The 24,074-nt window shown below is 53.2% G+C and overlaps 1 protein-coding gene across 1 annotated transcript in view; it reads left to right on the top strand.

Moving 5' to 3' along the window:
• Positions 1-23,120, top strand: part of Hcn4 (hyperpolarization-activated, cyclic nucleotide-gated K+ 4) — a 40,227-nt gene extending 17,107 nt beyond the window's left edge. Inside the window, exons 2-8 of the mRNA NM_001081192.3 lie at positions 3,823-4,246; positions 13,328-13,489; positions 15,470-15,688; positions 17,662-17,808; positions 17,919-18,159; positions 18,974-19,138; positions 19,246-23,120. Of these exons, the coding sequence (NP_001074661.1) occupies positions 3,823-4,246; positions 13,328-13,489; positions 15,470-15,688; positions 17,662-17,808; positions 17,919-18,159; positions 18,974-19,138; positions 19,246-20,708 (2,821 nt within the window). The 3' untranslated portion in view covers positions 20,709-23,120. The remainder of the gene's footprint in view (positions 1-3,822; positions 4,247-13,327; positions 13,490-15,469; positions 15,689-17,661; positions 17,809-17,918; positions 18,160-18,973; positions 19,139-19,245) is intronic.
• The last annotated feature ends 954 nt before the right edge of the window (positions 23,121-24,074 follow it).

A 24,074-nucleotide genomic window follows, 5' to 3' on the forward strand; every position in this document is an offset into this window, starting at 1 on the left:
GCAGGTCGGGTGCTAGGAGGAGGGTGGGGGCTTGGAGCAGGAACCATCTGCACACAGGAGTAGAAAGAGACAGGGTGCTGCTTATCATGATGGAGGGCCAGCACCGAACTCAGCATCCAGGGACCCAGGGCTGAGACAAAGGCCTGCCCCTCGGGAGCCTGCAGCCTGCTAAGAGCTGAAACCAGGGTTCAAGCTGGCCAAGACCTTAGATTAGAGGTTAAAGAGGCACAGAGGAGGGAGCTGTTCAGATGCACATGGACTGATGGGGAAAATCTGAATGGTTAGACGATGGTGTCCTCTTCCTTACAGCTGACAGGATTCCCTGGGATATCATTTGTGCCAAAAAATGTATCCATGTGGGTGTGGCTGAAGGTGGGTGTAGGTATGAGGGCAAAATGGAGACACAGACAAGTGTATACAAAAACTCACTCGTGTGTGTATGCATGTCTGCATATGTGCAATGTGTGGTACACACACACACACACACACACACACACACACACGCACACGTGTATTTGTGCTCACAGGCAAGCACGAGCTTTCGAGGAAACAAGGAGGCTAGAGGAAGCCGTCTTCTTCAGCCCACATGGAAGGAGAGGGTCCTTGGTCTAGTCTCTGGGTTCAAGATCAGGACTTGCCATCTTCTCTGCCCTCATCCCCATGGAAGGAAACCCCTTCCCCTCAGCCACCCAGTGAAGTAATATAGACAACAGAGTAGGGGGCTATTTGCCTATCTGCTGTCCCTCAGTCCTTCTACACATGGGACCTGGACCCTTAGTATCAGCTTCTGGAATTCTGCTCCCTACCATCTGCCTGATTCAAACAGGAGACAAAACCTGCCGCCAAGGTCTGACATCCTGGGACTGCACCAGAGCCCAGAGATTGCTTTCTGACCGGGCCCATCAGCCCTGGAAGGGAGAAAGGCACTGAAGAGACCAGGCCTCCGATTCTGGCATGTGCCAACCACAGAGCGTCTTGGTCTGACTGCCCGTTGCTTCTCTACCACAGCATGGTGCCTGCCCCATGGTTGGCTGTCTTAGATTGCAATGTTATTTCTCAGTGGTTCGAGGAACAGTGGGGTGCTATGAGAATATTGGGCATCTATCTTGTGGCTTCAGAAATTCCACTTGGACTTTAGTCTTCCCTTCTGAAAGATAGGGACAGCTGTTCCTGACTGATCAGGTGACTCTCACCCAGGCCAGACTTTACGAGGCCCTGGTATCAGGAAGCTCTGTCCTCTAAGTTTTTCTCAATGATCCTTTCTTCTCCTGTGTCTGGGGCAGGGGTGCACCTACCTTGATAGGACCCTCTCCACTGTGACACAGTACCAGGAAGGTTCATCTGTCCCCTACACCCTGCAGAACTGCCTACCCCAACCCACCCACCCAAGCCCAGATTTTGCAGTTCTATTGACCTCTCTGAATCTTGCCTCTGCTCCTCATTAGCCCCATGGCCCCAAGCAAATGCTTCTCTTTGAGCCTCAGTGTTATCATCTGTAAAACACAGACAGAAGTAGCTGTAGTCCTAGTGTGAGGGTTCAATGATCTAATTCACAGAGAGCACAAAGTTAAGCAGTAAACCCTTGTGCAGCAAGCATTTGGGGGCTCTTTACAAACACAGGCTTTTCTGTCTTCAAGGAGCCAGCAATACAAAATGCTAGTCCCAAGAAAGACTCACTTGAGATACTTCTGGCCGCCCAGACCGGGGGTGTAGAGAGGGTGGTATACGCTGAAGATGCCAGCAGGAAGGCTGTTGCCAAGCTCCCCTGGCTGGACCTGCAGACCTGGGCTGGCAGGCGTGACGGACACTGTCCATGGTGCTGAACACAATTTTGGGCTTAGTTCAGAGATTTGTGCAACCATCTGACAAAGAGCATAGAGACACCGTCTGCAAGACCAAGGGCAGTTCCCAGAGCCTGAATCCTCTCACCTTCCCAGTGTGGCTGCTGAGAGCCATCTCTTCAGATGCCCAGCTGCAAGGGATGGCTCTTAGACCCCAAGGTTTATCCTCCAGGGGAATCATGTTTCTTGAGGTCAAGGTATCTGGATGCTGAAGCAATAGGTGCTGTCATCTGATCAGTTGGGTGCTGTGGTCCCTGGCTTCTGTCAGCGCCTCTCCTTTTATTACAGATACTCTCCCCCCCCCGCCCTCGTTCCAGTGGAAGTTTTGCTTCAGCAAGTCCCTGGAGGGTGCGTCTTCTGCCTCTCATGTCTTTCCTGCCAGTTGATTGATTGAAGTCATTTATCTACTCACTTAATAATATAGGGCATGGGTCAGGACATTTTACTGGACTTAAGTTTATTTTGCTTTTATGGCAACTTTTGCTGGCGAGGTATGTGAGTCATTCCCCTGAGCAGACAAGAAAAGCTGAGGCAGGAGAGTCTGAGTGAGTAGAGCTGGAGCAGATGCAAGGTTGGCTATCCCTAGAACTCTATCCCCCCCACACACACACCCAGAAGATGATACGCCCCTCACAGAGCTCCTGGAGTGGTCCGGGACAGGAGGAGATAGTACCAAAACTCCAACCCCAGCCCAGATCAGCCAGGAATATCTGGAAACTCAAGATTGAAACAGTTAGTCAGAATGTAAGGAAATGGGTGGTTTTGCCTCATGCAATTTAGTTTTATGAAGACCACTAAATGCAAACATTCTCCTGTTAATTACTGTCTTGAATTTGGTCTGTAATTGAGGGAACTAGAGCCGGGGAGGGGCGGGGTGTAGAAATCCGCTGGAGTGGCAGGCCTGCTGAAGTCAGCATTCCCAGCCGCTTTGCACCCAATCTGTTAATTTTAGAAACTCCTCTAGCCTGGGTATATTATTAGATTTATGTACGAAGGGCCACATGGCCCTAAGTGGCTCCTCTGTGGAACAGTATTTTTGTTTGTTTGTTTTCCCCAGGAGATGAAATGAAAAAGAATGATGGCTGTTCGTGTGTGTGTGTGTGTGTGTGTGTGTGTGTGTGTGTGTTTACACATGGGTGTTTGCATGCTGTGTGTCTGAATGGGGATACCCGGATGTGGCTTCTAATAAGTAAGTACATACAACTCCCTTTGAATGACTAATGTGTGGCTGGGCAGAGTGTACCCAGATCAAGAACACCCTGTAGAAGCTGGACCCATAACTCACTGGTGGATGTGGTGTGCTTTGCAGAAATATATGAGGACTGGGTAACACTCCCATATTAATGTGTAAACTGGGCAGAGATGGTAAGCTATTTCCTGGTTAAGGGGGATACTAGAGAGCCAGTGTGAGACATGCTAGGTCAAAATTACAGGACTCTACACAGCGAAGAAACTTGGGCCTAGAATGAGGAGTCTTGGGCCAGCTTGATGTCACATAAGATATCAGTGACAGAATCAAGATGGAGCTAAAGCCTTGGCCTCCCAGGCATCTGATGGGTGACTAGATGTCCCCTGTTCTCTGGTCATACTCAGTAGCATGGCTGTCAGCCTATCTCGGCCACAGCTAAACCTCAGGGAACTCAAGGGCCCTGGCCTGAGCCTGGGGACGGTGATGTGAGTTTCCTTTGTCACTAAAGCAGTCTCTCATTTGTTTCCAGAGGTCATTGTTCAGTTGTGTTCCAGGTTGCCCCTGGCTGGGGAGTAGGGTGGATGGGGAGGACGTAGGTCTGGGAAGCTCTCAGAACACAGACAAAGTGTACCCTGGTGAATGAGGAGTCTCTGCTTGTGTCATGCCCTCCACACCTTGTCCTGATGCTCACACTCACATCTCCCCGGATGCCTCAGAGTCCTCAGATTCTCCCCTGTGTCTGTAGCCTGCCCTCACTCTCCTGGTGACTGACTTCTTTGTCACTCTGGGCAGATTTTACTGGGACCTGACGATGCTGTTGCTGATGGTGGGGAATCTGATCATCATACCCGTGGGCATCACCTTCTTCAAGGATGAGAACACCACACCCTGGATCGTCTTCAATGTGGTGTCAGACACATTCTTCCTCATTGACTTGGTCCTCAACTTCCGCACGGGGATCGTGGTGGAGGACAACACAGAAATCATCCTTGACCCGCAGAGGATCAAGATGAAGTACCTGAAAAGCTGGTTTGTGGTAGATTTCATCTCCTCCATCCCTGTCGACTACATCTTCCTTATAGTGGAGACTCGCATTGACTCGGAGGTCTACAAAACCGCTAGGGCTCTGCGCATTGTCCGTTTCACTAAGATCCTCAGCCTCCTGCGCCTCTTGAGGCTTTCCCGCCTCATTCGATACATTCATCAGTGGGAAGAGGTGAGTGGCTGGACAGAAACTTTTTTGGGAGTCGGGGGGGGGGGGAGTGGTCCCTGCCAAGAAGACAGAGCCAGTGGGTACTCACAGAGAACTGGAGATGGGTTGTGTGGCTGTAAATGACAAACATCAGCAGTTTTGTGATGCCTTAGCCAGTGTTAGTTTCTATACAAAGCGTTTCACAGATTGCATCTCATTTAAGTCTGTAACAGTCACAAAGGACACCCTACAGGTGCTGTTGACACTCACGTAGGAATGGGGCCAGGTTGCTCATGCTACAATTATTACATTAAATGCAGAAATCTGTATGGGGCGGCATACAGATTTTGCTGGCAACTATCTTAGATTGGGTTCTTTTAGAATGTTCTCTGGTATGGGGACTTTCACAAACATGATTTAGGAGGGGGACATCTTTTGGAGAATGTGGTAAGGAAAAAAAAGGCAAGAGGGCCAGGACAAATGAGAAGCCCGTGAGGTGAGGCACCAAGCCAAGTCCTGTGGGGAGCTCTGGGCACGGTGTACACCATACCCTGAGCTTGTGCTAACCAAGGAAGAGAGTTGGAATGGTTACATTCCCTTGTCTAAGAGTCAGTTGTCCAAGGCACTCTTGGGTCTTGTGCCCACAGCCAAAACAGTTTCCAGCTTCCATACAGGTACTGATTGTAGAAGCCAAAAGCCCCTGGGGCACTGAAGTCTTGTGTACAAAACTGTGAGGAAATTCAGGAGTCCAAGGGCTCTAGCTACTACACATATTCACATTTGGAAAGCCTCAGATAAACTAGGTGTGTTCACATCATTCGGAAGGCCCTCAACTCGCTCCCTGCTGGAGCACTGGCCCATAGGCCGGGAAAAGGGCCGAGGCCACGGGAGAAGACGTGCAGAGGCAGGTGACATTGGTGGGTGTTTGAGGCTGAGTTTGCCTCTGTCCTGGTTTGTTTTGCTGTTATAAACACCATGACCCAAAGTTACCTAGGTCACAGTCCTTATGGCTCACAGCCCATCAAAAAGGAAGTCAGGGCAGGCTCAAGGCAGAAACCTGGAAGTAGAGATGGAATCAGAGGTCACAGAGGGGCGCTGCTCACCGACTGGCTTGCTGCTCAGGGTTTGCTCAGCTTGCTTTCTTGTGCACCCCTAGGACCACCTGCCCAGGCATTGCCCAAGGTTGAGCCTTTGCATATCAATAATTAACCAAGACACTGCTCTTACGGCTTGCCTACAGGGAGCATTTTCTCAGCTGAGAGTCCTTCTCTCAGATGACCCCAGCTTGTGTCCAGTTGATAAAGACTCACCACCACGGCTCCATATTTGGTTAGCGGTAGCAAGCAGCCTAGCGTCCTGCTGCCTGAGACACTCACCTTGGCATGTGGATTAGGCTGTGCTAAGCAAGCTTATTGCCAAGGTGCCTCTCTCTGCGGGCCTCCCAGTTTCCAGAACCCCTGCTTGACTGGGCTGAAAGCCCTCCGATCAGGTTCCGGTGTCCCTGCCCGCCACCCCTGCGGCAGCCTAGCTGATGGTCAGTGCACGGCAGATTCAGGTCAGGGGCGTCATGAACACATGTGCTGCGGGAGAAGTGCCTACACCAGCTTGGCAGAAGCACTCGCAGCAGAAATTCTCCTGGGCTTGGAAAATTTGCATTATTTCTGCTGACAAAGAGAGACAATGACTGCGCCAAGGTCACAAAGTGGTCCAGGGGCAGAAATGAGGTTGGATCCACTCAGCTTTCTGGGCTCCCAGCAGTGTGGCTGTCCCTGCCTGGTGTAATGATACGTGAGGACTCTGAAGTTTGAGTGACATGTTGGAGACCCGAGTTCAATCCCAGCTGCACGCTGCTTGGCTCTGTGCCTCATTCATCCGATCTATAAAATTGAGTATCAGTAATTTTTTTTTTCTTGAGGCTTTTTCATGAGGCCTGTCACAGCTATTTAACAAATGTCCCTTGTCACCGGCCTTCTTAGTAACAGCCAGCAAGGCAAATGGCAGGGTTTATTACTCTCATTTTCCAGGTGAAGAAACTGAGGATCGGAAGCCCCACCTGCCCCACAGGTAGGCTTTATGGCCAAGGCTCCCTGTCTCCCGATCCATGACCCGTGATCTAGGAACATCCCCTCTATTAGTAGGCCGCACCCATAGTGGGTGCCTGCTTGGGTTCCATTCGGTCTGAAAGGGCCTTGTCAGGTGTTGATCTGAGCTTTGTCCTGGGCAGGGTTCTGTGGACTAGCCTGAAATAGAGACTACCAGAAGAGGGGTGGATCATGGGGGATGGAGGCTATAGTGTGTGATGGTTGTGTCTGAAGTCCCTAGAGGACATCCAGTTTCACAGAAGTGTAGGTCTGAGCCCAGAGCTAAGGAGAAGAGGGACGGCACCTCTGCGGCTGGGGAGCTGACCCACCCTCAGTGGTTGTAAAGGAAGAAGTGGGGTTTGTTTCCCATAGTGACCTGGCAGGCTTCTCTCCTTGTCAAAAATCAGGACCCAGGTAATCATGTCCCAGAGGACCCAAGCTTTTCTGCCTGTTATAGGTCAACAGATAGACTCAGGAGTATCAGCCCTTTTCTTTCTTTGGCATTGGTTTGGGTCAGCAGATACCATAACCCCTAGGGTGGATCTTCCTAATGGCTTAGTGGGAGTTGACAGAGTAGCATGTGGCTGGGCTAGTTGAACTCAGGGCACAACAAAACCCTTCCTTTACTGTGCTTGTACCCTAGGCTTTAGGAGCTCAGGCCCAGGGTGGCTGTCTCCACAGCCCCTCTGGCCTGGCTACTCTCTAGGTTATCCAGACTTCATTAGGCAGGCTGCAGCCCTGACTTACCCTGGGAGAGACAGAGGTTCTGCCACCCTGGACTGAACATTGCTACCCCCAAGCTGTGGGCAGGAAGGGAGATCCCAGCAGCCAGATGGATGGCTCCCCACCCCTGCATTTGTGCCCTTATCTCTCCTACCAGCTCGGGAGGAAATTGCTTTGAGCCGTTTCCTGCCTGTGCACAGCCCGGCCAAGGGCTCCCCTGGAATTGGATTGGGGTTTCCCAGCTGACCCAAGAAGCCCCATTTCTAAGACCTGTGTAGCCCCCCTACACCCTCCAGGCTTCTCCCAGCCTCAGCTTGCCTGGCAACCCCGAATCTACATAAAAGCTAGGGAACAGAGCTGACATAGGAAAAAAAATCCTTCGCTATCTCCTTTCAAATTCCTGAGTAATTTTCTTTTTCGAGGGGGCCTCAGTTCCCCACGTATCAGGAGTGCATTGGTGTTTTCTGAGGCTGAGGTGCTCAGGCCCTGGCTGTCTTTCTTGAAAGTGGTGTTAGCTGACCCTGAGGACCAGGTTGTGACTGACAGGGCCTGAAGGAGGGAACCCCGGTGTCCGACCGATGAGTCAGCTTGCCCAAGGACCTTTGGTGAAAATGTAGAGTCTCAAGGCACCTGACCTCCCAGCCTCTCCTGGCTCCCCCAGCAGGCCCACCCTAGCTGCTCTGGACTTTTCTCTAGACTTAGTAGCAAGGTGGGCGGAGTGGCTTCAGCTGGGCACAGGCTTCCTCTGTCCCTGGCGATCTAGGTCAGCAGCCTCCCTCAGAGCCTCTTGGAGCCAGCCTGTCCCCTCCCTCTGAGGTGTGAGCTTGTCACAGGCACGCAGGCTATTGTTAGAAACCTTGGTGGCCCCCCTTCGGATGTTCCACCGCAGAGGGCTTCAGCACACCCAGAGACCCATCCCAGAATCCTCTTCTCTCCCAGAAGCCTGGAATGGCAGGATAAGCGCTCAGCCCAGGAGCTGTGCGGTCTGAGCCCCTCTTCCTGAGGGACTCCCATTCTGTATCTCTCTCTGACTCTAATGGTTGGCACCTGTGGGAAGTGGTTCTGATGGTCTGGGGCTGGTCCTCCCTGCTAATACCACCTCAGCCCAGAGCTCCAGGCCATGCCCAGGACACCCAGGCCCTGGCCTCTCTTGGATCTTGGCTTGTCTTTCATGTGCATAGGGACTTGTTCATTTTCTAGAGGAGAAAAATGAGTCTCTGGAAAAACTTAACTAGGTTTGGAGAAGAGGTCTTAGTGGAGACACCATGGCAGCATGACCCCAGTGCCTGGGGTCTGAAATGTATCGAGAAAGTAGTTCTGCTGAAGGCTGGGCAAGAGATAGAAGGAAAGGAACTACTATGTGTAAAGTACCCACTGGGTGGCAGCTTTGTCCATTATTTAACCTGGTTTCCAAGAGAGCTTTGGGTGTAGGAGCTCATAGTGACCCATTCCACAGATAAGAAAACTGAGTCCCAGAGGGAGTATTCCAGGACATGGAACACATGTTGGTTTGCCAGTGAAGTTGGAATTTTGCAGGAGTGGTTCCCAGGGTGCCAAGCAGGCAGAGAATGAGCTTCCAGCCCCTCTGTCTGGTGAAGCCTCCGGCAGCCCAGAGAGAAAGGTACTCAACCCCCCAGTCGGCCAACATCGTAATAGATTTTAATGAAATATAAAGAGCAAGGCAAATATTTACCCGGTGCAGCTGACAGGCAGGTGGCATGTAGCCCCACAATGGGGACATGAGCACAGAACAGCTTCTTTCAGTGATGACCAGCCTTCTCTTTGACAACCATATCCTGGGTGCTGTCTCGTGTTAGAGGTGTGGCGAGTGTCCTTGCGACTGAGGGCATCCTCTATCCTGACCAGCTCCCACCAGGCAGCTCTGCAGTGGCCATGTTGGCACACCTGGCTCTGCAGTCATGTATCCTCAGCTACTCCACTGGCCAGCGCCGTGCGGTGCTACCTCAGGCTGTCTGTCCACCGGGAAGGAAAAACACCGTTATCCTTCCCACAAAGGTCAAATCAGGTGTCCTGTGGTCTGTGTCTGACTAGGCTACATGCCCCTTTCACTGTATATGCTGGTTGGGACCTGCTTATCTCCAGCTCCATCATGGTCACGGTCACCTTCACCTCTGTCATTAAGCTCTTTCCAGTTCTTGAGACTCTACCGTGTGCTGCACACCACATTAATGGTGGTAAAGGCAGAACTACCCAGGCTTGGTCTGTGGAGACAGTGCAGGGGAGTGGGGTTGGATATGGCCCTGGGAGTAAAGCAGTTGCTGTACACATCAGAGGGCCTGAGTTCAGATCTCAGAACCTACACAAAGCCCGTGCTGTAGCTCATATCTGCAATCCCAGTTTTCCTACAGCCAACTGAGGGGCAGAGTCCGTGGAAGTTTGCAGGCCGGCTAACCTGGGGTAAACAGCAGTAAACAAGAAATTCTGTCTCAACAATGTGGGAGTTTGTCCCCTGACATCTGCATATGTGCATTGTGGTACATGTGGCCCTCTGAAATAAGCAAAATATCAGGGGTGCATAAAGTACAGGCTACATGACACATGCCAGCTCTGATGCTTCTGTCTTTACGACCCAGAGTAATTCGTAGAAAAGGGCAGGGGTTATGGGCTGTGACAGTCTTTGTATTCTTTGTAGCCAGGGCCTGAGGCTTTGTTTGGCTTCCATATGGTATCCTTTTATTCATTTAAGCATACACACGTGCATGCGGGCAGCCAACAGCTGTTTTGCGTGCCTACCCGTGCATTCCATGCAGGAACAGAGACACAAAAACCAGAGGGGGCCGGGTAAGCTGTGGCTCGTGTTGTTGAATAGAGTTAGTAAATCTTATTTTGGATAGAGAGAATACCATGGAAGAAATCAATCACAGAGAGTCCTGGTGAGTGCCGGAAGGGAGGGTCGCTGGCTACTTTAGGTAGCGGTACAGGAGGCCTTTCTATGGCAGCAGAAGACAGGAGGATGAGGAGCCAGAAGAAGGGCACACATAGGCAGATGGTTTGGCAGATGCAGTGCTGAGTCCCTGTGGCCTTGGAAGAACTGTCGGGGGCATTCAAGGACCTGAAGGGGGCCTCTGAGCCAGAGGGGGAAGGGCCCTGGGTGGAGTGGAGGATGTGGGATTGGGAAATAATGGAGGCCCAGGGTGCTGAAGCTGGAGTCAGCAGGTGGAATGTGATCTGAAATATTGATAGCAGTCACTGGACAGCTTCACGTCAAAGGTGACACAGCCTGCTTATTTTTCTTTTCAATTTTCATTTAAACCTTTTTTTCATACAATTTATTTTGATCCTATTCTTGTTCCTCCCCCAACTCCTCCCCACCTCCCTACTCACTCAAATTCATGTTCTTTCATTCATACCCCAAAGCAACAGGAAAAAAAACAAACCCATTTGCTTATCTTGGTGCTTGGTGGAGCAAGCTTGGTGGAGAGTGGGCTAGAGGGATGGAGCCTCATGCAGTGTGTAGATTGTCCCTGCCCGATGTGAATAGACATGATACTTGGGGGATGTCTCCACAGAGGAGCCTGAAGGTCCCGTTCTTGTTGCTTGCCTGTGCATCCAGAGACAAAGTGGCTTTAGATGTGTCCACGTGCAGATCGACAGGGGAACAGCTGGACAGGCAAGCCAATCTGTCACTGCTGTCTATTCATGTGTCCTGGGCATAACAAACACACAAACAAAAAAAACTGGGGCATCTCTGGGGTTGAGGGGAGAACAAAAGGAGGCATCCTTTCTTGGTGAGGAGAGGTACTGCAGATCTCCTTTGGAGGTTTCCTGTGATGGGCCACACTGATACACCACAGGGAGTCCCTTAGACGGTGAGACTCCACTCAGGGCACAGCGAGAGAAGTCCCCCTCTGATAAGTCCATAGCCAAGAAATCCTCCACAGAACTGTGATGCCTTAGCAAGCCAAGGGTGGGAGGACTCAGCACACCAGCTGTGCTGGTGGCTACAGTGTCTGTGGGTGACAATGCTATCCAGACAGAGCAGCCTAGTGCCAGGCTGGCCCCCTCTGTCATTTCCCTTTTGGTCCCCACTCAGTCTCCTTCCTTTGTTGCTGCTATTCCATGCCTGCTCCCAAGTCTCCTTTCCTGTGTGAGACCGACTATGAGCTCAGGGTAAGCTTCCTCCCTGCTCCCCAGATGGAGGGGATTTTCCTGGGCACTGACTGACAGGGGATGACCTCCTGGAGACATGGAGTCGTAGACAACCAAGAGTTCTGAGGGTACAGCTCTGAGACTGGAGGAAGAAGGCTCCTACCAGCCCCTCAGGATAGCGACATCTCCTGCAGGAAAGCCTGGGTGATCGGTGTGATTCTTCCTAAAGCAGGTGGTGCATGGAGGGGGTTAGATCGGAAGCTACCAGTCCCTGTCCAAACAGCTCAGAGCTGACTCCGAGAGCCTGAGATCTGTGCTCCAAGGGCATTGCCCTGTGCTTCTATACTCCCCTGACCTCCTCACACCATGGCTGTAGGAGTGTCTCGAACAGAGCTGAGCCATGGGCTGAAGTCCTTTGCCATGGGACAGCCAGGGATGAGGAGCTAGCTGGACCATGCTCTGATGTGCTTCCTCTGTCTATCTCTCCCTCCCTCCCTTCTTCCCTCTCTCCCTCCTTCTCCTCTTCTTATTCCTCCTCCTCCTCTGCTTCCTCCTCCTCCCCCCACCCCCCCTGTCTCTGTCTTTGCGTCTCTCTGTATGTGATTCCTTGGTATCATTTACTGTGTTATTGAGACAGGGTCTCTAATTGGCCTGGATCTCACCAAGCACACTAGGCAAGCTGGTCAAGGAGCCCCAGAAATCCTTCTCTGCCTTCCCAGGGCCAGGAGTGCAAGAACGTGCAGCCTGGCTTTATCATGTGGGTCCTGGGGCTCGAATGAGGGTCCCCATGCTTCCATGGCGAGCATTTTGCTGACTAAGTGCTCTGCAGCCCTCCAGCCCCTGATGTGGTTTTCTGACAATCCCAGCTTCATGCTGGCTCCTCAGGGCAATGTGAGGGTGGGTTCTGTTCATAGGCCTTTTATCAGCTTGTCTGCCTGATTCAGCTATGAAGACCTAAGGTTTGTGGAATTCCCTTGTGCTGTACTAGGAGGCAGGCCTGCCTCTGCGGTTCCCTGAGTGGTTCTGCTGTCCTACCTGAAATGACCTCTGTCTCTCATGCCAGTGTCTTAGGGACATCAGACTGAGAACTCATATACTCTGAGGTCTCTAGACGCAGCTTCCCTTCTGAAATGGGTTTGGATCTGAAGTGGCATCTATTGGTTTGTAATTTGGACCCCAACCCTCCTATCCAGGAGTAATATATTTTCCTGGGATAGTATGAAGGTATCAGAACTAGGGACAGAGAGCTGGAGAGCCCCCAGCGTCTCCCAGACTAGAGGCTAGAACTTGTGCATGCTCCCTGGGCTTTTCCCAACCTCTCTCTATCCCCTCAAGGCTGTAACCTTGGGCTCAAGTCTCTGCCATACATTGGTGCACGGCAGCATTGGAAGAAGAGGCAGGACCTGAGAGGCTAGGCTACACCCATCCTGGCCAGGCCCTGCCACACTGTAGCTTCGCACACAGAACCACACACAGGGGTGGGCAGTCTGCAGCAGGCTGGGGTGTAGGTACTGCTGCAACTGATTCAAGTGTAAGAAATAGCAGTATTACTAATGCGTATGAACTAATCATGAAGATTAATTGTTAATAACATTGTCTCATAATGGCTTGTAATTTATTGAATACGTCTATACTCAGAACTAAGTACTTCGTATGTATAATTTAATCATTTTGACAACCACTCAGTTACCAATTTTTCTCAGCATTTTCCACTGGAGGAAACATGCTCAGAGAAGTGTGGGGATTTCCTCAGGGCGACACAGCTAGGAGTTTGGTCAGAACTAGGCCTGGGTTCGAGATCTACCCGAGCATGAAGCCTGTGGGCCCTTGCTGACCCTTTGCTGTTCCCAGGGCCGGGCCCTGATGTCCTAGTAATGGATTTAGGGAGGACTAATGGCCGGGACCTGACTTCAGAACATGATTCAAAGTGTGCTTCGGGCTAGGTGGCTTCTCCCGGGAGTCCTCATGCCCTCAGCATGTTGATCAGACGGCCTCTCTGCCCACTTCTTGTCTTGGATAGCTGCACCTCCCATGGGAGAATATCTGCATCCGCATAGATGCCAGGCGTGTTGCCATGGTGCCCTCCAGCCCGCCTCTTCTGGGTCTTGCTTAGTGTATTCCCTCCCCAGCCCCGGCCCGCACACACCCACTCTGACCGCTTACTTGTCTGTGCCATGGCTCGACTCCACAGATCTTCCACATGACCTATGACCTGGCCAGCGCCGTGGTACGCATCGTGAACCTCATTGGCATGATGCTTCTGCTGTGTCACTGGGATGGCTGCCTGCAGTTCCTAGTGCCCATGCTGCAGGACTTCCCCCATGACTGCTGGGTGTCCATCAATGGCATGGTGGTAAGTATACATCACTGCCACGCTGGGCTAGACGTCTCCTCTCTAGAAGCAGGGATGGGTAGAGAGGCTGTGCAGCTCCTGAATCCCAGCAGGTGGCACCGTGAGATGCTGGCCTCGAACCTAAGGACACACAGCCCTGTCCTTTTCATGTCGAGCTTTTCCTTCTAGCACAAGAAGTCATTCACAGAACTCTTGCTGGAGTTGTGCATCTAGCTTTTTTTCTTATCTAGCCATGCATTTTTGACAGCTGGGCTGGCTTTACCACAGAGACTAAGACCTGGGCTACTACTACTCTGTGTTGTGATCATGGGACAAAACTAGGCTGATGGCTCCTATCTCCCTCACCATGCTGCCTAGAAGCTGAGCTGAGAGAACCAAAGGCCACAAGGGCACTGTTAGCAGCATAGGTAGACTCCACGCTTGTGCACAGCCTCTGTGCTCTAAGGGCAGAGCTGAGTGTCCCAACGCCCTAAAGAGACCCACACACCAGCCCTCCTGGGCAGGGCTGAGCATGGCGTGTGGGCAGACTGCAGGATGACTCTCTCCAACATTGTGCATGGGTGAGAGAATTGGGTTTGATGCTTCCAAAAGCCTTAGAACAGAGCCCCCAGCTACAGAAAGGGTTTCCCAAGAAGCGATCCCTGTGGGTATTTCTCTGGCACCGCTGAACCCCTGCCTCTCCTGCTATTCAGCGTGGTGTGGTCTGAAGGCAAATCCCCAGGGTCCCGTGGGATGAACAACTGGCTTTGAAAGAGGTGAAAGAGACCCCGAGGCAGCTTCAGAACCAGGCAGGCCTTTACAGAATAGCCTTCTGATGAGCTAATAAGTGAATCTGCCATATGGGTTGAATTTCCCCTGTTCCCAGAGGCTTAGCAGTGAGGTGGGAACCCCTGACAGAAGACAGCTAGGGGCTGCCCTAAGGCTGGGGCCAAGGCCTCTTTCACCCCGGGGTAAATAGTCCTACCCACCCCACCCTAGTGTGGTTTGAACCACAGGCTCCACAAATGAGCCCAGCTCTAGGCACGATGGTGACCTTGAACTTGGCCCAGGCCTGGTTTGATGTCCTCCAGATGCTGCAGGCCTGCTTAGGGACCTAGGCACAGGCTCTGTGGACTTTACATTGCTCCCAACACCTTGGCTTCTGAGTGGAAACACGGGAGGTGGGGGGAAGGGCCAGGAGTGGGGTGCAGCTGGTGATCCTTCTTACGGGGGGGGCATTTTTCTATGCGTGTGAACATAACAGGCCCACACAGGCACTAAATTCAAGAGGTGGCCTTTCTGAGACCCTGCTCCCACAAGGAGCCTCCCTTGAGACACTTTGGAGACGAAAATAGTCAAGAGCCTCCCTCCCTGATTCCATCTTCCCGGCTCACACAATATACCCAGGAGAGTCCACCTTTAGGGGCAGGGGCAGGAGAATCAGGGGCTGAGGCCCTGGGCAGACAAGCAGGGTTCTGAGAGCATAGGAAGCTCCAACTGTTGCTCACCCAAAAGGAGGACAGTGAAGTCGGCTCCTGCAGAGCCATTCCCCTAGGGGAAGCATTGCTAGCTTTATAATTGAGGTCAGTGGGGAAATGGGCTCGACTTGGCAGCTGTTTAGGGATAGGGATGGAGCTACTTAGTAAGGGAAAGACAGCAGGGTGGCTCAGCTTGGGACCATATGCGACCCAGCCATGAGAATTTAGCCTCCCTGTCCCTGAGGTCAGGCCTGGGCCAGCTGGCTCATTCTCTTAATGTATCTCCTGGTGTGGTCCTTGCTTCCCCTTCTCCACCCCAGTGTAATAGGAAGGTCTATCACGACCACCATGAGTTCCCTGCCCATCACTGGAGGTCTTCAGCCAAAAGCAACACTGTGGAGCCCTGTGCCTCAAGGTTGGAAGGGAATCTTCTAGATGCCAGCAAGAAGGGCCTTCCCTGTTTCTGGCCCAGGCCTACTCTCTCCATCCCCCACTTACTTGTCTTCCTGTGCTCTGTGTGCAGAATAACTCCTGGGGGAAGCAGTATTCCTACGCCCTCTTCAAGGCCATGAGCCACATGCTGTGCATTGGGTATGGACGGCAGGCACCCGTAGGCATGTCTGACGTCTGGCTCACCATGCTCAGCATGATCGTGGGGGCCACCTGCTATGCCATGTTCATCGGCCACGCCACTGCCCTCATCCAGTCGCTAGACTCCTCCCGGCGCCAGTACCAGGAGAAGGTAGGTTGATCACTGTGCCCACCCAGGGGTTTCTCAGGAGGATCTGGTCCCTGGGCCTGTGCAGGAGGAAGCATACCTGGCCAATAAATGGGTGCCCAGGCTCACAACTGTCAGTACTGTGGTGGGCAGTCTTAGATGAGAGCCTTGTCAAGTCCCTGACTTAGACCTGCTCCGCACACGCCCTTCCTTCCTCTCGAGTCATCTCTTTACTTGCAGGGGCCACTACCCTCATTGTTGCTAAATCGAGTAAGGTTCTGAAGCCTCTTGTGCTGTCAGTGTGACCGGGCTCCCACTCCTTAGCTTCGCACTTGGTTTCTAGGACCGCATAGTTATGGCCAGTCCTCCCTGCCGGCCTCCCACCTCAGGACCCTGAGTGCTCTGACCCTGTTGAGGCTTCTCAGGCATCCTCTTCTGCACACCACGCTCACATGCTCCTGGCATCACCAGCCCAGCCCATTCTCAGCTCCAGTGTTTCCTGGGTGGCCTGCGGGGCACCCACCCCATCATGTATAACATCAGAGTAGCCCCCCTACTCCCCTGTCACACCAAACCTCCACTCTGCCCATTTTACTGACAAACCCTAGGAGCTCAGACCTTAACCAGGAGCTATCAGCCAAGTTTGATGATACTGTCAAATGCGGGGGGGGGGGGGCGGTGAGGGGGAAGGGAGGGGAAAGCAGGAAAGCTTGCTTGCTTTGAGGAGGCAGGAAGAGAAAGTGGGAGAGAATTCTAGGCCAGTGGTGTTGGGGAAGATGGTAGAAAACAACATTCTGGGTTAGCAGGAAGTTGGGGTGAGGGTGGGGTCAGATAGAATAGGAGTCAGGTCAGGCCTAGGTGAGGATCTGTCTAAAGCCAGCATCAGGGCCCAGCCTGTGCTATACACAACACAAAGGCTGTGTGGTCTGTTACACCACAACCAGACTGAAGCTGCTTGTGACGTCTTCAAGATTTTCCCTTATTTTATTCTTGGGTAAGTCTTGTGGATTTACCTAAAAATCTTTCTGAAACGTCTTACCTCTCTACCCCACCCCCACCCCATCTCTTCCCTAGGCGACTCCAGCAGCCTTCTAAGTCCTGCCTGGTGTTCCTCCATCTGTTTATTGAGAGGCATTTCTCCAAAACACAACTCCAAATGTGCAGGCTGCCTCTGTCACAATGGCTGGCCAGGAGGCTACTGTCCTGCCAGGCCTGTCTACTGGGCTGCTGTTAAACAAACAAACAAACAAGCAAACAAAACTCAGCCGGGAGAAGTGGTATATGCTTTGAGTCCCTGCAGAGGCAGAGGCAGAGAGGCAGAGAGGCAGAGAGGCAGAGAGGCAGAGAGGCAGAGAGGCAGAGAGGCAGAGAGGCAGAGAGGCAGAGAGGCAGAGGCAGGCAGATCTTCATGAGCTGGAGGCAAGCCTGGTTTACAAAGTGAGTTTCAGGCAGAACATCCAGGACTCTACACAGAGAAACCCTGTGTCAAAAAAACAAAAACAAAACCACCACCACCACCACCATCACCACTACCACCACCACCACCAAATCTCAAGGTCTCAGCTGAGGCCATATCTATCTACAGACACAGCTTGCAAAGAGTCAGGTGTTCTCACTTGCACTTCCTGTATTGTGCCCCATTGCAGCTCTGTCTGTTACTGGGCCTATTTCTCCTGGCAGGAGTTGGTGACTCCAATATGCTTAGAGGAAACTAGTTAACCCCACCCTCCTAGTCATTGTGGCTATAGTCAGCCCTGTTCCCACTCATCTTTATAGTTTTGGGCATGGTGAGGACCAACCATGGATGGAAGCCTCCTTCCTTTTCTCCCTACCTCCATCACCCCGCAGAGCTGGGAGTCAGGGCCATTATTTTGGGTACCGTGTGCTTACATTACATTGAGCCCAAGTTAGCTAAGAAAGCCCCAGGGTTGGAGTGTGCCTCTGGCTACCAGCCTGGGGTGCCTGGAGGTGACTCCTGTCTCTCTCCCCCGTCTCAGTATAAACAGGTGGAGCAGTACATGTCCTTCCACAAGCTCCCGCCTGACACCCGACAGCGCATCCATGACTACTATGAACACCGCTACCAAGGCAAGATGTTTGATGAGGAAAGCATCCTGGGTGAGCTGAGTGAGCCACTTCGAGAGGTGAGCTGCAGACAGCCTGGGTGGGTGGTGGCGGTGCCAGGCCTCGCTGGCACACAGTTCCCTGACCTTCTTCTTTCTTTGTGTCCCAACCTTTGCTGTACGTGGAGCAGGAGATCATCAACTTTAACTGCCGAAAGCTGGTGGCATCCATGCCACTGTTTGCCAACGCAGATCCCAACTTTGTGACATCCATGCTGACCAAGTTGCGTTTCGAGGTCTTCCAGCCTGGGGATTACATCATCCGCGAAGGCACCATCGGCAAGAAGATGTACTTTATCCAGCACGGCGTGGTCAGCGTGCTCACTAAGGGCAACAAAGAGACCAAGCTGGCTGATGGCTCCTATTTTGGAGGTGAGACAGCCAGGGGGCCCCAGGAGAACATGGGTGACTGGGAGCTAAGCTAGAGGGATACCCTAAGATCAGAAGCTTGGAGGGACCCTTTATAGCCACAGCCTGGGCATCTGTGAGGCCAGTATAGGGGTGTCTGTCTGTGCAGTCTGCTTTAGTAGAGTACTTAAGACTGGTGGCTTATAAACCATAGAAACTGGATTCTTAGCTCTGGAGGCTGGGAGTCACAGGCCAGGGTGCAAGTGTGGTAGGTTCCATTGAGGGTTCTCTTAGTGGTAGACTGTTGTGGTTTTGTTGTCTCAGATGGCAGGAAGAGCACTTGTGTTGTTTCCTTAGCTTCTTCTATTATATTTGCGTGTATGCCTGAGCCTGCATATACCCAACCATACCTACCTATTCCCACATACCACCATGCCCGTGTAGAGGTTAGGGCACAACTTGGGCAGTCAAGTCTCTCCTACCATGTGGGTCCTGGGTATCCAACTCACGTTATCAGACTTGGCCCGGAAGTGCCATACTGCTGAGCCATCTGACTTGCCCCTTCTCTAGCCTCTTCTATAAAGGTATGAATCACCTCCCAAAGCCCCACCTCTAAGTTCCAGATCACCTTGAGACCAGGGGTTGGCCCCAGAGAGAGAAACAACTAGACACCCAGTTGATAGGGGTGCTGCTGGTACCCAGTATGACTACAACCTATCAGGCAGCCTAGTGAGTTCATTGTACCAACTACCAGTGGAGACTAAGGTCAGAATCACGCAGCTCTGGGAGGCCTGGAAATTTCCTGTCGGATTGACCCTGAGCCCTGCTGTGCTCACAGAGATCTGCTTGCTGACCCGGGGTCGGCGCACAGCCAGCGTCAGAGCGGATACTTATTGCCGCCTCTACTCACTGAGCGTGGACAACTTCAATGAGGTGCTGGAGGAGTATCCCATGATGCGGAGGGCCTTCGAGACGGTTGCGCTGGACCGCCTGGACCGCATAGGTGAGGAGCAGGATGTGCAGGCGGGAGGGCAGGGCGGCAAGCATGCAGACTCCAAGTCTCCTTTCCTGGGCGTGGCCTGAGTGTCTGGCTCTTGTTCTATGGCTCAGGCAAGAAGAACTCCATCCTCCTCCACAAGGTGCAGCACGACCTCAACTCAGGCGTCTTCAACTACCAAGAGAACGAGATCATCCAGCAGATCGTGCGGCATGACCGTGAGATGGCCCACTGTGCTCACCGCGTCCAGGCTGCCGCCTCAGCCACCCCAACCCCCACGCCTGTTATATGGACCCCGCTGATCCAGGCGCCACTGCAGGCTGCTGCTGCTACTACTTCGGTGGCCATAGCCCTCACACACCACCCCCGCCTGCCCGCCGCCATCTTCCGGCCCCCTCCCGGACCTGGGCTGGGCAACCTTGGGGCTGGACAGACACCGAGGCACCCAAGGAGGCTGCAGTCCTTGATCCCTTCAGCTCTGGGCTCTGCTTCACCCGCCAGCAGCCCCTCACAGGTGGACACACCGTCTTCATCCTCCTTCCACATCCAACAGCTGGCTGGATTCTCTGCACCTCCTGGATTGAGCCCTCTCCTGCCCTCCTCTAGCTCTTCCCCACCTCCAGGAGCCTGCGGTTCCCCACCAGCCCCCACACCCTCCACCTCCACTGCCGCCGCCGCCTCCACCACTGGGTTCGGCCACTTTCACAAGGCGCTGGGTGGCTCCCTGTCATCCTCTGACTCCCCGCTGCTCACCCCACTGCAACCAGGCGCTCGCTCTCCACAGGCTGCCCAGCCACCACCCCCACTGCCTGGGGCCCGAGGAGGTCTGGGACTCCTGGAGCACTTCTTGCCGCCCCCACCCTCCTCCAGGTCACCATCATCCAGCCCTGGGCAGCTGGGCCAGCCTCCTGGAGAGTTGTCCCTAGGTCTGGCAGCTGGTCCATCAAGTACACCAGAGACACCCCCACGGCCTGAGCGACCATCCTTCATGGCAGGGGCCTCTGGAGGGGCTTCTCCTGTAGCCTTTACCCCCCGAGGAGGCCTCAGTCCTCCGGGCCACAGCCCGGGGCCCCCAAGAACTTTCCCGAGTGCCCCACCCCGGGCCTCTGGCTCCCATGGTTCCCTGCTCCTGCCACCTGCATCCAGCCCTCCACCTCCCCAGGTCCCACAGCGCAGGGGCACACCACCCCTCACCCCTGGCCGCCTCACACAGGACCTGAAGCTCATCTCAGCCTCTCAGCCAGCCCTCCCCCAGGATGGGGCACAGACTCTCCGCAGGGCCTCGCCTCACTCCTCAGGGGAGTCGGTGGCTGCCTTCTCACTCTACCCCAGAGCTGGGGGTGGCAGTGGGAGTAGTGGGGGCCTTGGGCCTCCTGGAAGGCCATATGGTGCCATCCCAGGCCAACATGTCACTTTGCCTCGGAAGACATCCTCAGGTTCTTTGCCACCCCCACTTTCTTTGTTTGGGGCAAGAGCCGCCTCTTCTGGAGGGCCCCCTCTGACTACTGCTGCACCCCAGAGGGAACCTGGCGCTAGGTCTGAGCCAGTACGCTCCAAACTGCCGTCTAATTTATGAGCTGGGCCCTCCCTCCCTCTTCTTTTTCTTGCTCCTTTCTTCCTTCAGGTTTAACTGTGATTAGGAGATATACCAACAACAATAATAACCATAAAAAAACATACCCCAGAAAAACAAAAAGACAGCAGAAAATAACCAGGTATTCTTAGAGCTATAGATTTTTGGTCACTTGCTTTTATAGACTATTTTAATACTCAGCACTAGAGGGAGAGAGGGAGGGAGGGAGGGAGGGGGGAGCAGACAAGGCCCAAAGGCAACAGCCAAAGGAAGACAGGCGGGGTCTCTGGGGACAGGGCAGGGGTGGGGTGACCCGTGTTTGGGTCCTAGCATAGACCTGTCATTGTATTGTTCTGTAGAGCAAGAGCTACCTACCATCAATCAGTTCCTTGGCTGTGAACTTGGAGCCCACTCTGCTGGGGGCTGCCCTGGAGTGTGTTCCCAGGAGCCTCCTGCGCCCAAGTTCCTTGGGACACACAGGGCCCTTGAGGGCCTTGCTTTTTTTTTTTCTACTGTAAACGTAGCAAGATATGTATATGAATATGTATATGTATGTAAGATGTGTCTATGTATAGCTATGTAGTGCTCTGTAGAGCCGTGTAGATATCAGCTTCCATGTGTGCACATTCGTGTGCAGTCTAGTTTAATCCCATGTTGCCAGGACACCCAGGTCACCTTACATCCAGCAATCTGCTGTGGCCCGCAGGCTGGGCACTGCAGGCTCTGGGGGAAGTTCTCTCTCCCAGCCCTCAGGGAAGGGGACCCCTGGAACCTTGCAGCAGACCCTCTTTCCCCATCTCTGGGCTGCAACCCAGTTCTAGCCCAACCTCTAGTCCCATGGAAGGGGAAGACTCCAGGCCGAGCCTTTCACCTCCCAGGGCTTCAAGCACACCTGTCACCTCTGTGGCCCGAAGTTTCTCCAGCTGTACAACGGGAGGGGAGGGGAACGTCTATTTATTGAGTCTGTTCTGTGCCAAGCACTGGTTATACATACTCACAGACTGGGGGGTGAGGATTATGGTTTCTCCCATTTCACAGGTGAGGAAACTGAGGGTTGATTAGAATCACATAACCAGGAGTGGCAGAGCTGGTCTGGTCTGAGCTGCAAATCAACCTCCCTAAGGTTAAAGCCTGTATTCCTCCCATCAGAAAACTGTGTTTGGTACAGCCCTAGCTTTTGGTCCCTAGGCAAAGTACAGGAGGAAGAGATGGGAGCTTGGTAGCAGTCAGACTTCAGTTCAAATCCCAGTTCTGCCACTTCTTAGCTGTGTGGCCTTGGGCAAGTTATCTGACCTTTCTGTTCCCTCATTAGTAAAATAAGAACTATGGAACTGCCTCACAATGACCAGTGAGAACCAGATAAGAAAAAGATGTGAAACGCCCAGCCCAGTGCCTGGCACACAGCATAGTAGGTGCTCAATAAATCATGTTTCTTCACCACCCCCCCCCCTCATAAACTTAGCCCATTGCTCCAGTGAACTATGATGAGAGCCCAGGGGATTTTAGCTGAGGGCTCCAAGACTTAAAACTCTCAGGACTCAGGAGGTGGCTGGGCCTCCATCATGGCTGGAGGAAGGTGCGTGGCCAGTGGTGGGCTTGAGTCAGGCCTTGGGATATGGGAAGTGTGGGTAAAGAAAGGAATTAGAGGAGAGAGTGCATAGGAGAGGTTACTGCAGTGATGTTGAGATGTGGGGCAGGGCCTCTGGGGGAGACATAGAGGATGGGGACCTCGGATGAGAGGCTAAGCTGATCTGTGGCTTTGGCCCTGAATTAGAAGCAGATGTCAGGACCCTGGAGGAGGCACAGCCAACAGCTTCCCTATCCATGGGTCGGAGCAGGTAGGACTGATGCCCGTGCAGTGAGGGGGCTGGTTCTACCATGCCTGTCATCCCCATGCAGCAGCCAGAAGGGTGGCATGAGCAGGTTTGGCCCTGGGGTGCCACAGGGAATCCTTTGTGGGTGGCTTGCAGGGAAAGAGAGGGTGAAGTCCCTGGTGCCCTAGAAAATCTGCAGGAGCCCTAGGTTATACAGGGCTGGGAGAAGCCTCCCAGACTGAGAGTCTTCGGACCTGTGTTCTGTCCCCCAAGGAAGGGAGCTTAGGGAGCCAGCTGGACGCCACAGAACCTGCAGTCCACCCTTGAGGAATAGGAGAGGAGCTGGGGTCTGGGATAAGGAGTGAGGGGTCTCTTGTCAACAGGCCTGGCCTAGCCACCCTTCTCTACTGATACATGCATTTTATAAACACCGACACACTGGCAAACTCCTTGGTGACTATGGAGAGGCCAGGTCCAGTCCATAGGACCTTCTACCCCACAACCTCTACAAGCAATTTTCAAATCTTCCACTTTTAAAACAGAAAAACGGTCAAACACACCGTCTTGTATATTTTATTTAAATAAAAAAAATTACAGCAAATGCCGCCTTACTTGGGGGGGGGGTCAGAGATGGAGTGGTGAGGTTCACAGGGAAACCTGGAGCCTCCAGTGAGGATGTGGGGGTGGGAGTGGGACACTGCCCCTTGAGCAGCTGTGAACACACGTGCATGAGCCTCCCCCATCACAGAAGCATGGAGTTGAGTTATATGCAGAACTGTGCATGGGAGCGTGAGGCCTGACTACAGAGAGATGTGTACCTGCGTCCAACCTGTGTGTGTGGGGGGTTGAGATGGTGTATCCCCAGTGTCATGTGTGAAGGCGGAAGGACCCTGATGCAGGCCCTCTTCCCTGCCTCTGCCACAGCTCCACAGTCCTCGGAAGAGGAGGAGGAGGCCAGTACATGACACATGATCTCCAACCAGCTAAATGCTGAGCAGGCGACACACCCTCTTGCTGCAGACAGGCCCTCAGGAGAGGACGATTAGCTGGGGGCAGGAGGTGAGCAGTCGTGAGGAGAGCATCATAGGCACCAGTGGATGGAGGACAGATGTGGGGCTCTAGCAGTCCAAGGTCAGACCTGGCACTAGGAGGTGTGTGGCACCAACTTCTCCCTCACACTCTTGTACCTAACCGTTGGCTACAAAGGGCTCCCACAGGCCCTTGGACCTTGATAGTCAGGGCAGGTGTCTGGGGTCGGAAGAGCAGTCTTCAGCTTCCTGGTTGGTGGGGGAATAACATCCTGCCTGTGTAAAGAGGGGGATTGCCTCTGGAAAGAGCAGGGAACCTGGCCAGTTGTTCCCCATCACTGCTTGCCTAGGCTGTTTCCGTGGTGACAGGCCTGGGAGCCCTGTTGCTAAGCAGACAGCTCGGCCGCCCAGCATCCCCATGACAACTGCCCCCTGTGGCCAGGTGGCAGAGCTTCCTTGGGGACCCCATTGACACGATATAGGCGAGGCTAAACTCAGCTGCTGTGGGGGCAGCCTAGGCTGGACCA

Source organism: Mus musculus, chromosome 9, assembly GCF_000001635.26.
Source record: "Mus musculus strain C57BL/6J chromosome 9, GRCm38.p6 C57BL/6J".
NCBI lineage: Eukaryota > Metazoa > Chordata > Mammalia > Rodentia > Muridae > Mus > Mus musculus.